Genomic DNA, 13,905 nt, shown 5'->3' with positions numbered 1-13,905 from the left:
CCAGTGCGCTCCCACAGAGAGGGCCTCCTCAGGGTGCCTCCGATCAAAGAATGTCGATTGGTGGCCCCCAGGGGGAGGGCGTTCTCTGTGGGTGCACCAGACCTTTGGAACCGCTTACCGGTTGAGCTCTGGATGGCTCCCGACCTGCGCTCCTTCCGGCGTGATTTAAAAACTTATTTATTTGAACAATCTGGCCTGGTCTGATGGGTTTGGGGTTGGATTTAGTTTTAACACATTTTTAGTATTGTATTATTGGGCATAACTATTTAATTCTTTTTAATCTCTTTTTTAACTTTTCTATTTACATTTTGATATTTATTGCCCTGTACACCGCCCTGAGTCCTTCGGGAGAAGGGCGGTATAAAAATTTAATAAATAAAATAAATAAAAAAATATTGCTAAGCACATTGATTTGTGCTTCTTAGATTGTAAGCCGCCCTGAGTCTTCGGAGAAAGATGGGATTTTAAAAAAAAGAAAAAAGAAAGAGCATAGTGTACCTCTTGTTCTTTGTTTTTCGCTTTCTTTGTAACTTAGGAAACTGCTGCAAAACAAACATTCCCACCTGCCAGTTTATACGCATACTCGTTATTATACAGTTCAAAGTTCCACATTTTATGACTTTATTAATTACGATGTAATGTTCCAATGGTTATTCTGTGTCGATGTCGCATTTACTTGCAGTAACGGCATAAGCAATAAAACAGCTACTGCACTCCGTCAACCACATACATAGCCTTTTTCAAGCAGGACCTGCCGCGCACGGCAGCGCGCTCGCTTCTTTCAGCAACAGGAGCCCAAAGAGAGCGAAGACTTCGCACCGAGGAAGAAATGACTCATCGAGACCACTTCCTTCCACGTCCTACCCTCCCCACGCCTTAACCGCTCCCAAAATGTCCCTCGTAGGGACCCGTAGAATCGGCCGACGGAAAAAGAGTCTGAAAGAGCAGGCTCCGTGCGTGCACGGGGGCTGTTGCGCATGCGTTCTAATCACCCGGAACTTGCGAAGCGGTAGAAGTGGCCGGCAGAAGGAGCGGGCAGAGTCGCGCTACTGCCCTCAATAGTTAGGTAAGGTCGTGCCAGGGGTGGCTCCTTTTTGTCCCCGGCTTTCATTTCTTCACGCTGTTCGTTTCTAAGGTGGTCTCCGCTCGGCGACCTTTCAGGGTTAAGGCAAGCAGAACAGTTCCTCGCTGTGCAGCCGAGGGTGGTAGTGGTTCTTTTCCGTCTTCCGCTTTTCCCGCCCTTTTCCTCCCTCCCTCCCTCCCTCCCTCCCTCCCTCCCTCCCTCCTTCCTTCCTTCCCTTTCTCATTAAAGAAGGAATGTGTGAAAACGGAACTTAAAATATCGGCCGTTTTCCTCTTGATAACGAAGCTGGGCTTTTTTTCTCTGCGTAGAGGAATAATAATAATAAAAAAGGAGCGTGTTGGAAGATTTCTACTGAAAACGAAAAAACAAAAGGTTTTTTTTTAAAAAAAATAATAATAATACAAGCGTACATTTTCCTGCTTCGTTTGATGAGTCAGAATCTCTTTCCTATATTGCGTGCTCACATTGCCTCTACTCAGTACACAGAGTCTCTACTGTGTAAAGCAGTGTTTCCCAACCTTAGGAACTTGAAGATGCGTGGACTTCAACTCCCAGAATTCCCCAGCCAGCATAGCTGGCTGGGGAATTCTGGGAGTTGAAGTCCACGCATCTTCAAGTTCCTAAGGTTGAGAAACGCTGGTGTAAAGACAGTGTATCAGTGGCTTAGGGCTAACAGGTTCCCCCCCGCCCCCCAATAATCTAACTCCGTTTACTAGATCAAAGGCAAAAAAAGGATGAATAGATGCCTCATAAAGAGTGGCAGAAAGGTTTTTCATTCATTTTGGTATCAGACGTTCACTGAGGAAACCTCTTTTTTAAATCCAGGCTGCTAAGAGTGGTTTATTTCCTATCAGTTCAAGATTCTTGTAAACTATATTTCTTATATAATTTGCTGAAACTATTCAAATGAATCTTTGCTTTTCTTTAATTAGGTCTCTCTGGTAAATCAGATGTCTGTCTCTACTGACTTGAAATCTGAGCTAGTTTACATAAATGTAGTTTAAAACATTAAGTACCTAATCGTAGATATCCCTAAGGAACTAATGAGATGGCAAGGCAATGCAGTAGCCATCCAATGCATCATTCTTGTGTTTTGTAATATATTTTTTACTGTGAGTATACTCTGTACATTTTATTTTTTTATTTTTGACACTATTGTATTCTTTCTGTTTTATTTATTAAATTTGTTGGTCATGATTCTCATGATATTCCAAATTCCTGATACTCCATCTGATCTATAGAATTAAATGATCCTTCTCTGTTGAAGCTCAAAGTTCAAAGCACTCAATGGAGGAGATAAAAGTATGGGATATGAATTTGCAGTGCAGAATTTGCTTTTCAGTCTTATGAACTACACCCCTAACAGCTGTCTCCAGACTTTAAGGAGTAGAAGTCTGAGTCATATGTTCCATTGTTAGTGGAATTCCTTATTTCTTATATGTTAATTTATCCTCCATATTAAGTGCCACATCATTAAGTTTAGCGCTGAATATTCCTCTCTAAAATACTATAATAATATACTTTTTCCCTTCAGCCGCTATAATTGTGACACAACTTTGCCTATCAGACAAAATTTACAATTTAACTGTCTCCAGCAATAGTTTTTAAACTGACCCAATCATTTTTTACCCCCATCTTAAATAATGTCATTATCTCTACAAAAAACAAACCAGACCATTTTACAGAAGTGTCTCAAAATGGATCCTAGACTCCCAATCAAACAATTGCAAATTGCTCCATTATCTCCAGGATATAACCAACATATCCCTTTGGAGTAATTACCTCAGTTTAAAAACCATTCCTTTAAAATCAAGCTAAAATAAAAAAAAGTCAAACATTGTGGTTTGGAGAACCTCCAAACTAAACTGTTCTTCATTGTTCCTCCTGTAGGTCCAGGCAGGGGTCTTTAAAGGTTTTTCTTCTTAAATGCCAAGTCACTGTTGTTAAATTCCATTTGCCTAAGTAGACTCGGCAGTGAGAGTAAAATTAGTATTCTGGGTGGGTTTGTGACTTGTATTGGGATAGCAGAGGAAGTAGAGTAAAATAAAAAGGGCAGTGGGAAGATTGCAGGTTAAACATAAATTAAAACAACAAAATTGGAGTAAAAGTACTCCTATTAGATAACTTCCTCAGTGCCATTTTATTGGAGTTCTTAATTCTATTTTCAGCTTTTGAAGTTGTTATATATTTTCTAACCCAAAATTAAAGGAAATTTAAACGAGCAGGACAGAGCAAGAATTGACTTCACACAATTGTGTACCTTCTTAGAGGAAAGTAACAATGAGATATTTGAGGGTAACAGTTGCTATTACTCTAATTATGCCAAATATTTCCTTAAAAAATCATTGAAAGCAAAATTGTCACTAGAGCAGAGGTCACCAACCTTTCTCAGCGGACCAAAGGAAAAGGGAGGGGGAAGCATTTTACACGTGTGCGTGCACGTGTGTGTGCCCGGGGCCACAAGCACGCACATGCCACAAATGGGTGGGGCTAGCACCTGCATGATACTCATTAGCCCTGCCCCATTCTTGCGTGGTGCAGCGCCTCATTTCCACGCCTCGCAATGTGGCAGCCATTTTTGCGCCTTGCAGCGTGGCGGCAGTCTGTTTTTGTGCCCCATGGCAGGGCAACACCCATTTTTGCACCCTGTGGCATGGCAACATCTTGTTTCCACACCCTGTGGTGCGGCAGCGTCTGTTTTTGCACCTTGCAGCACAGCGGCAACCTGTTTTGTGCAGCGCGGTGGCGGTGGCCATTTTTGTGCCCCGCAGCATGGCAGTGTCCTGTTCCCGTGTCCCACAGTGTGGCAGTGTCCGTTTTTGCACCTTGCAGCACGGTGGTAGCCCATTTTTGTGCTACACGCACGGCGGTGCCCTGTTTTCATGCCCTATGGTGCAGCAGCTGTTTTTGCGCCTTGCAGTGTGGCAGCAGCCCATTTTCACACCAAGGTGCGGCAGCGGCATCCGGTTTTGCACCCTGTGGTGCGGTGGTGTTGATTTTTGAGCTCTGCAATGTAGCGGCACCCTGTTTTTGCACCCTATGGTGTGGTGGCGGCCCTTTTTCGCGCCCCGACGTGTGGTGGCATCTCATTTTTGCCCCCCTGAGACGCGCTGGCGTCCCATTTTTATGCCTCCAGCCACACTGGTATCCCGTTTTTACATAGTGCAGTGTCCTGTTTTTATGCCCCACGGCCGTGGCGTAGCACAAGCGAAGGGATATGCGCACACATGCGTGCGCACTGGCCAGCTGGTCCCGGGGCCTGGTGGCCAGCAGGCCATTGCCCACTACCAGGCCGTAGTCCACAGTTTGGGGACCCCTGTTCTAGAGTTCTAGGACAGAAATTAAAAAACTTATTAGTTTTTTTAGACCAAAATATTTATATAAGAGAAAAAATGGAGAAATCTTGTAGGTAATGTCTTTTTAATCCAAAGGGATGCCTCTGATGTGTTTTGCAGCAAAGTTATTTATGCATTTGAAACAGATCTATGCTTCTCAATATATCAAGTGAATGTTAACTATTTGAAAATTCCGTACCTAGTTTTGTTGGTACTTTTCAAGTTACACTTTAACTTCTTACACTTTTTTCATAGATATATTTTCCATCATGGTGGGTGAAAAGAGGACTGGAAATCTTGGTCCAAAACTACAAGCTTATCCCGAGGAGCTAATCCGCCAACGTCGTGGACACGATGGACATACTGAATATCTGATTCGCTGGAGCATCCTGAGTTTAGATGACAATGTAGAAAATACCACCCATGCTGCTTCAGCTGAGAACAAAATGGATAACATTCTTATGTGGATGTCAGCAGAAGAAGTTTATGCTAATTGCCCCACACTATTGGGCAAGAGGAAGCCTGAGGGGCAGCGAGTAAAAGAGGAGAAATCACCTAGCACTTTCCCATCTGATGTCACAGTGGATGAAGCTTCCTTGCATGAAATGAAGGCTGACGTCAGGAACCTGGTACAGCGTGCTAATCGACAGATGGCCAGGACGAGTGGTCCAGAGTCCTCCATCCTTAATACTGTCCATGTTCTCAGTGCTTATGCCAGCATTGGCTCATTGACAGGTGTCTTTAAGGAAACAGGTGCTTTAGATCTGCTGATGAAGATGTTATGCAATGAGGAGAAGCAAATCCGTCGTAGTGCTGGCAAGATGCTGAGAGCTTTGGCTTCTCATGATGCAGGTGAGGTTGCCTATTGAGGTGTATGAGCTTTCTTGCAGTAATTCATTCTCTTTTTGAGTCACGTCATATCTGAGAGATACATTAAGGTATGTTATCCTGGAGAAAATCAAAACTTTTCCTACTTGGCATATCTTTTTACTCTTCTGATAAACAGGTTCAATAATTTTATAGCACCGAAGAAACAGTGCAGAGTCTCTGGTGAGTTCTTTGCTGCTATGCTCTGTAAGCATTTGTTTTTCATTTTGGTGCCTTCGAGTCAGTCTTGATTCCTGGCAACTGCTTGGGCATGTTCCTACAATTTTTTTGCCAAGATTTCAGAAGAGATTTGCCATTGCCTTTTTCCTCAGGCTGAGCGTGACTAACTGGGCCAAAATCACTCAGCAAATCCATGCTTACTCAAGATTTGAATAAATTTTTTGGAACTAATTAAAATTAATCACAAGGCTTTTTGAGTCCAGTGTCTATTCTAGGGCCGCTCTCAGATTGGCTCTTTTCCCATGCAATTACAGTACAAACTTTTGGACAATGGATTTTTTGTTTCTACCTTAGCAGTGATACAAAAATAATAGTTACAAATATAGTTCTTCATCTAAAGTGCTGGAACTTGAAGGCAACAGTTTCTCATTGGTGGGGGGAAAAATCCTTTTTCATTTTCATGAATGGCTTTTTCCCACATGTCGTCACGGCTCTCTTTCAGCAGTTTTTATAAGTGAATAGGGCATTTTTGCAGCCCCATTCATACAGATCAGTCATTTTTTTTTAAAAAAAATGAACAAATAAATGCAGCATAAAGTTAGAATAATTGGCTGGCTGCTGATTTATGCATTCGATCTACAAATCTCAGGACATTGTGTCTTAGACATGCTATTTTAACTATGAAGAGGATATTGGAGCTATTATGTTTCTCAGTTCATTTAACAAGTTAGTTTCCTCTTAGGGTATTAGCTATCTCTGATGTCAAGTATGGGAAATAAGTTTGAAATTAGGAAAATAAGTTTGTAAACATGAGGCTAGTATATTTGAAACAGTATTATAGTATTGTGGTATTAAGTGGTACTGTGATATAATTTTCAGAAGATTGCAGTGCCACTTTGTCTTAGTCATCATTGCTAGCTAAAATATTGTGAAAAAGTAAGATGTCTACCCTTAATATTAATCTACCTATTTCTTGTAAATTATATGACCTGTATTTATGATATACCTTCAGTTTTCTGCTATGTCAAATATTTTAATATACTGTATGTTAGAGCTGAATAGATTTTCAGCATGCAAGTAGATAGGTAATCTTGGAGAAATAAAATTTAGTGAAGGATCACATTAAGCATGGCTATTTTGGTTTCAGGAAGCCGAGCTTATGTTCTTTTGTCCCTGAGCCAGCAAGATGGCATTGAACAGCACATGGATTTTGACAGTCGTTATACTCTCTTGGAGCTTTTTGCAGAGACTACATCCTCTGAAGAGCACTGTATGTCCTTTGAAGGGATTCATCTCCCTCAGGTACCAGCCTTTGGGTTGGCATTGATATGGGTATTAAGATTTCTTTTTTCAGGAGATATTTGCAAAATACAAGGCTGTATATGAGTATCTCATTGAAAGAAGGAGAGTCTAAAATCAAAGTTAGGGGAAATCACATTCATGAGATGATGACCAGTTGTACCTATTCCTGTACCAGAAACCCTATTCGTTATCCCGCATGTCTTTGTCATTTCTCTGCTGGATTACTGCAAATGTTTTACATGGAGCTGTTCTTGAAAAACATTTAGAAACTCCAGTTTTGGGTGTCCAGGATTTGCCTGGGTTACATCACCATTTTAGATGCAGCATTGGCTCTTAAGATGTTTCTTTGTGCAATTCAAGGTGGTGATCAGCTTTAAAGCACTGCATGGCACATGGTCAAGCTTTTATGGGGGCTACCTTTCTCTGAGAGTCTCTGTCCATCTGATAGGTCCCCTCTTTTGAACAGTGCTACCTTGTGGCACTAAGGAATTGCACCTGCCCTATCGAACAGTATATACCTCAGCTGACAGGACCTGAATTTTCCCTGGGTGCCAAGCTGTATGGATGTCGTTTGTGTGGTGATTTGTTATGTGGTGTCTTAATTATTGTGTTTTGATTTTTAATTCAGATTTTTTTGTTTGATTGATTTATATAAGTTGACTTGGTAGCCAACCAAGTATTCATGGGGTGGTGGTGGTGACCATATAATCCCCCCCCAAGTAAATATATAAATATATAAAAATGTGATAGTCGCTAGGCACTTACTAGAAACGGATATGTGATACATAATGAACCTGGGACTGACAATTTGATGCTATCCAGATGTTTTATAGTACAGATAATTCTTGTTTATTAATGTAATTGGGACTGTAAGCAATGCAATTATAAAATGCAATATCATTTCACTGTACCAATCTATGGCAGCAGTTTCAATAGTCCCACTTGCTGTTGAGTGAATAATGGTCAGTCTCAGCATCCCACAGCCATGTGATCACCATTTGTGACCACCTGTGGGCTTCCTCATTGACTTCGCTTAATGGAAGCTAGCAGTGAAGGTTGCAAATGAAGATCACTTGACTGCGGGATGCTGTAACAATGTAATTGTGAGCTGGTTGCCAAGTGCCTGAATTAAAAATCATGTGACTGGAGACTTTGCAGTGGCCGCACCTATGAGGACCCCGTTGTAAGTTCTCCTCTTTTAGTGCCTTTGTAGCTTTGAATGGTCACTGAACAAGTGGGTGTTAAACAAGGACTACCTGCATGACTTCACACAGAGTTTGACAATCTGTGTAGGATTGATGGAGATGATCCACAATATTTGGACATAATTCCATTACGTAATTTTTTCTTGAAATCCAACTATTGCTTACTGGGATAGAATTGTAAAACATAATTTTTTGTCATTGGTATGATAAGCTGTATTTATTTCAGATTCCAGGGAAGCTGCTGTTTTCTCTAGTGAAGCGTTATCTGTGTGTCACTTCCCTCATGGACAAGTTAAACAGTACCACAGAACTGGGAGGGGAACATCAGGACTCTTCAGCCCCCAGTTCAACCTTCGGGGAAAAAAGCCGGGTACAACGGGAATTCGATTTCAGCATGGCCATGGCTAACCTAATTTCAGAGCTAGTCCGGGTCATGGGCTGGGATCGCAGCCAAGAAAGAGAACTTCTGTCTCTGATGAATACCCAGCCTCAAATTATTCGATCCATCTTCCAGCCCAAGGGTTCCACTTGTACGGCTGTTCAGGTGCCTTTAGTAACTTCCAAACCTTCGCCAAGAAAAAAGCAAGGCCAACCATTTTTGACTCTGTCAGATTTTTCCAGTCGCAGCAGCTATGTTGAATATGTGCAGGAGAATCTTAAGCCGGGAATGACTGTGCGGATGTTGGAAGAATACGAGGAGATTGATGCTGGGGATGAGGGTGAATTCCTTCAAAGCAATAGTGGAATGCCTCCTGTGAAGGTAGGTTGAGGGGTAGAGCTTTCTTTAAATTCCTCCAGTGGCTGGGTAGTTTGGTTTTGTAATACTGTTTGGTATAAAAGTTAAGTTTTTTTAAAAACCTTTTTATTATTACAGGGAGAAGCCAGTTGCAATTCAACCAATGCTTGTTGTTTATAAAGCCCTTCATGGCATAGGGTCCAGGCTATTTGCAGCACTACTTGTCTCTCGTTGTCTCTTCCTGTCCAGTAAGATTGAGAAGAGCAGGCATGATCAGCTCCCATCTTTAAAGCCATGTCATCTGATAGGACCTAGGACATGGGTGTCAAACTCAATCGTGTCACGTGATGCACCGTGACTTTTTTGGCCTTTGTGGAGCCAGGGTGGGCGTGGCCTGCACGTGATGCATCCAGCCTGTTTGCTGCCAGTTTGATACCCTTGACCTAGGAAATGCTTTCTCTGTTGCAGTGCTTACCCTCTGGAATAATATCTCCCTGGAGATTCAAGTTGCCCTCACTCTGCTGCTTTTTTTAATCAGGACTTGAAGACATGGCTTTTTTTCTCCAGGCTCTGTTTTAGGAATATGTCCCTAAGTGAAAACGTGTTAGAGTTGTCTGAAATCTTGGTTATTGCTATTTGTTTTATTGTATTGGGTATAATTTGTAACCTATATGTTGCCATGAGCTGGGTGACTCTTACACATACATAAGATTGAGAAAGCTGGATCATCAAAAACTATTAAATGAAGAAAAATGGATAGCATTAGCATTTAGACTTACATACCACTCCATAGTGCTTTACAGCCCTCTCTGAGTTGTTTACAAATGTCAGCATATTGCCCCCAACAATCTGGCTCTCATTTTACCGACCTCAGAAGGATGCAAGGCTGAGTCAACCTTAAGCTGGCGAGGATCGAACTCCTGGCTGTAGGCAGTTTGTCTGCAATATGCATTCTAACCACCGTGCCACCATGATTTCTTTGAAATGTACCAAAGAAAATTTTGGAATACCTTAAGACTGGAAAAAAAATCAATATTAGATGAAGTAAAGTAAAAATGTTTATTAGAATTACTAATAAAGAGGCAATTGGAAAAGAGTTTTATATCTAGATGGGTAAGTATCACCACTGAAGTTACAAGAACTGAAAGAAGTAATTACAAAAAGTCTTGACAAAATAATGTCCATTGGGGTTATGAGAATTTGGAAGTAATTGAATAACAATAGGCACTGGGCACTGAACGAATTGCATTAGGATTTTTTTTCCAATCACAGGACTGCATTTAAAATGAAACGTTATATAATGATGTATTGTGACAATTATGAGCTCAATATAAGCAATGTGTCTTATCAAGAAAGATGAATATAATGTACTTTATCCTTATTTAATGATGCTCTTATCCTTAAGAATGTACTTCAGCAAAAAAATGCTCCAGACATTAGCGGCAGTAAAGAGAAACTGGTCTCAGCCTATAATTCTGTGGTCAACTCATGTGATGAGTTGGTCAGAAGAGAGAGTGATTGCTATTTGTAGAATGCCAATTTGCTAGGGAGAAACTGATTTTATACTTTCTTAGTGCCATTCTAAAAAATACAATGCTCTTATGTGACTGTACTATCATTCTATTGTATAGATCTAAAACTTAATTTCTTGATTGCTGCTAGGAGACAATATGCCCTTACAAACAACAACAACAACAACAAGAAGAAGACTGTTGTGGTAGAAATAAAATAATGTGCATCCTAAACTACCTTTCCTAAAGTTGGTGCCCTCTAAATGTGTGAAAGTTGCAGTACTATTTTACTTTTATTTGTAGGTATCACACCTTTATGATTATTACAAATACTGTAACTCAAGGCAACAAACATACCCAACACACTTTCCTCCTCCTATTTTCCCCCACAACAACAACCCTATGAGGGAGGTTGGGTTGGGCGAGAGTGGCTGATCCAAAGTCATCCACCTGGCTTTCATGGGTAAGGCGGGACTAACTCACGTTCTCCTGCTTTCTAGCCTGGTGCCTTTTAACTACCAGACCAAACTATACTGCTTGCTTACTTCTAAAAAGTGATTTAGTTTATCTTGATCATTAACATAAATGAAATTATAGGTACTTCTGTCCCCTACAACCTGGGCAGCGTTTGTTTTTCTTCATTTCAGAACTTCTACTTCTGACATGGAGAATTTGAGGGAATTTAAAGACGGCTCTAATTATGCAGTTCATTGTTTTACAGGTTGCGTGGCTGTCAACTGGCCAGGCTTATTGGGTGCACTGGCACATGATAGAAATTATTGGCTCTGGGGAGCAAAATGAAGAGGATGCTGCAGAAGAAAAAGTATCTAGTTTAACAGAGAACCTGAAACTACCCACAGGTGAGATTAGAGGTACATAAACACAATTATGTGTAATTTCAGTTTGAATTGTTGCACGTTATGAATTCATTGTGGTTGCTTACTTCTTTTAACTAGTGATATAATACATTTTAGATGTGTTTAGGGAGAGAAAAAGGTTTACTTGGCTAATATTACACTTTAGGTTAGATTATATCTTACTATTGGGATTAAAATCTAAAGAGAATATGAAGTATTATAAAATCCATATCTTGGTTCTGCAGTCTTATCCATTGTCATCTGAAGAAATGAAATATGGTCAAATGCTGAAAGTTGAAAAGTAGTTATTTTGTGCTTGGCATTTTTCACTATATTATTTTCTCTGAATTGCATTAGAGATGGATTTTATTTTATTGTACTTTACCTTAACTTTTATTATTTTATTATTTCATATTTTATTTTTATCCTGCTGTTACTCTTTTAACAAATAACTCAAGGTGGTGAACTTATTCATTCATTCGTTCATTTATTGGTCGCCCATCTCCCCTGTAAGGTGATCCATGCACACCTGCCTCCTACTTTCCTCAGAATAGCAACCCTGTGACTGAGAGGGCTGAACGATAGTGTAGAATGAGTGTGCATATTTAGTTCAAAAATTCATATTCTTCTGCAGCTGAATAATTATTTCCTTACAGGAGAATGTAGCCCTACAGCAAGACAGGCACTAAGTAAATTTAACAAATAAATATCATGATTGAGCATATTCTTTTCTGTAGAATTCTAGAGTGCGTACAAATGAGAAGTTCCCGAGGAAGAATCTTGCTAACAAATTAGTTGGAAATCTTCATTCTTTCTTCCCTGTTGTATCTTATGGTCCCTCCAAATTTGCTCTGATGAGTTGGATGACCATCTTGAGTGATGGAAATGTTGGTACTGGGGACTGGAAAGGAGAAGGAGGAACAGCATATATCACCCCTCCTCTTTGTAGGGATGTGAACTACCATATTTTCCGGCGTATAAGACGACTTTTTAACCCATGAAAATCACCTCAAAAGTTGGGGGGGTCGTCTTATACGCCAGAAAAATACCTCTTGGATCTTTTCTCTTTTCTGCTGGGCGGCGGGATCGCTGGGTGAATGGAGGTAGGCATGGCGACCCGTGGTAAAGTGGCTGACGGTGAATGGCGAATGGGTGATGGAGGGCAAACTTTCGTTAGCTTCTGGGGCGGCTACTGCAGCTGCCGCCGTTGCTCTCTCTAGGACTGGCCATGCTAGCGCCTCCAATGCTGGCTGTCAGGTCCCCGATGAGAGGAGGGGCAGGCAGTCCCCAGAGGCGCCCTACTCGACCATAGGAAGGGAGCACCTTTGCTCCCGCCGAGGCACCGCCTGACTCGCGCCGACCAGAAGAATTGCTTGCCCGGTCACGGAGTGCAGAACTGAGAGCAGCAGCGCACCAGGCGAGAGAGCTCAGAGAAAAGAAGGCTAGGCGCCCATTTGGCGGGGAAGGAGCAAAGCTGGGCAAATCACAGAGCAGGCGGAACAGAGAAACGTTACAGGGGAAAAGGGGGCGGGGTTTAAAAGGCAAGGCGGGTGGGACATGGAGACGTTCTGCAGTTAGAAGTAACGAAGGAGCCTCCGGGCGCTTTCTGGATCGGATTGTGCAAACTGAGCATGCCGCTGCAGTCCTCGTGTTTCCCAGGGTTGCCTGTCGTGCCAGAGGTATTCCCTGTAGCCCCAGATTCTTTAGCTCCCCACTTTCCTTAATTTGGGCGAATTTTGTGCTCCGTGGAGAAACATTAATACGCAATTGCCGTTTGTTTAACCGCGCAAAACTCGGGGGAAACCTTGGTATTTGGGAACGGAAAGGCTTAAGCCTTTTCATTTCTGTTTTATGCACGGGCTGGGAGGGTCACGAAGTTTACCTCTTTTATTTTAGCAACATCGTGGCAGTTATAAAAAAAGGGTACTAACGCTAAACGAGTTGTTAATATGCAGATTGTGTGCCAGGAAGTGAAATATTGAGTTATTAGCCCAAACCCTATAATTTAACATGAAAAGTAGGGGGTCGTCTTATACGCCGGGTCGCCTTATACGCCGGAAAATACAGTATGCCAAATTTTATCCTGTTTTCTTAAGCTATGTGCAAGTGACAGTCAAGTCTCTGAATTCAGAAATTTGTTTTTGCTTTCTATCTATCTCTGCAGCTACTCAGACATTTTACTGCAAACCTCTTGGAGGACTTTACTGCCTGCCCTACTTAGTGGATCAACTAAATGAGAATTCTGGAATGTTGAGCCGGGCTGAATGGTGGGAACTTCTTTTTTTCATTAAAAAGCTAGAGCAACATGAACAACAGGAAATAGTTCGGTTCATCCAGGAGAATCACGAGGAACAGGTAAATAGAACAAATTTAACCTGGGAGCAAGAGAACAGAGGATGAAACAGGCATCTGGTTAGGAAAAACTGAGCTGTAGTGGTGCAGTGGTTAGAATGCAGCATTGCCAGCTAACTCACTGCTCACTCCTGAAATTCACTTCTCCCCGGCTCAAGGTTGACTCAGCCTTTCCATCCTTCCGAGGTCAGTAAAAGGAGGACCCAGATTGTTGGGGGCAATATGCTGACTCTATAAACCACTTAGAGAGGGCTGTAAAGCACTGTGAAGTAGTATATAATTCTAAGTGCTATTGCTATCTGATTAGGAAAAGTGCAGGAATCCAACAATTCCTGTTTCTTCCGGAATTAAGACATGTGAACTGGCAGCCAGGAAGAGCAGCTCTTGTGTTCTTTTCCTAATAAAGACATAAACAACAGTGACTTGTTTGTCCCCCCCCTACCTATATCAATTAGAATTGTACTGTTGAAAGTTAG

The 13,905-nt window shown here is 41.5% G+C and overlaps 1 protein-coding gene across 1 annotated transcript in view; it reads left to right on the top strand.

Annotated features, from left to right (window-relative positions):
* The first annotated feature begins 993 nt into the window (after nucleotides 1-993).
* The window catches only part of LOC310631618 (cullin-9-like), a 61,562-nt gene continuing 48,650 nt past the window's right edge, over nucleotides 994-13,905 (top strand). Inside the window, exons 1-6 of the mRNA XM_083348203.1 lie at nucleotides 994-1,066; nucleotides 4,675-5,271; nucleotides 6,614-6,768; nucleotides 8,200-8,733; nucleotides 10,942-11,080; nucleotides 13,242-13,432. Of these exons, the coding sequence (XP_083204329.1) occupies nucleotides 4,689-5,271; nucleotides 6,614-6,768; nucleotides 8,200-8,733; nucleotides 10,942-11,080; nucleotides 13,242-13,432 (1,602 nt within the window). The 5' untranslated portion in view covers nucleotides 994-1,066; nucleotides 4,675-4,688. The remainder of the gene's footprint in view (nucleotides 1,067-4,674; nucleotides 5,272-6,613; nucleotides 6,769-8,199; nucleotides 8,734-10,941; nucleotides 11,081-13,241; nucleotides 13,433-13,905) is intronic.

Source organism: Vipera ursinii (genome assembly GCF_947247035.1).
Source record: "Vipera ursinii genome assembly, chromosome: 1".
NCBI classification, from domain to species: Eukaryota; Metazoa; Chordata; class Lepidosauria; order Squamata; family Viperidae; genus Vipera; species Vipera ursinii.
Note: the sequence above shows the minus strand (reverse complement) of the source record. Positions and strands in the feature narration are given on the sequence as shown.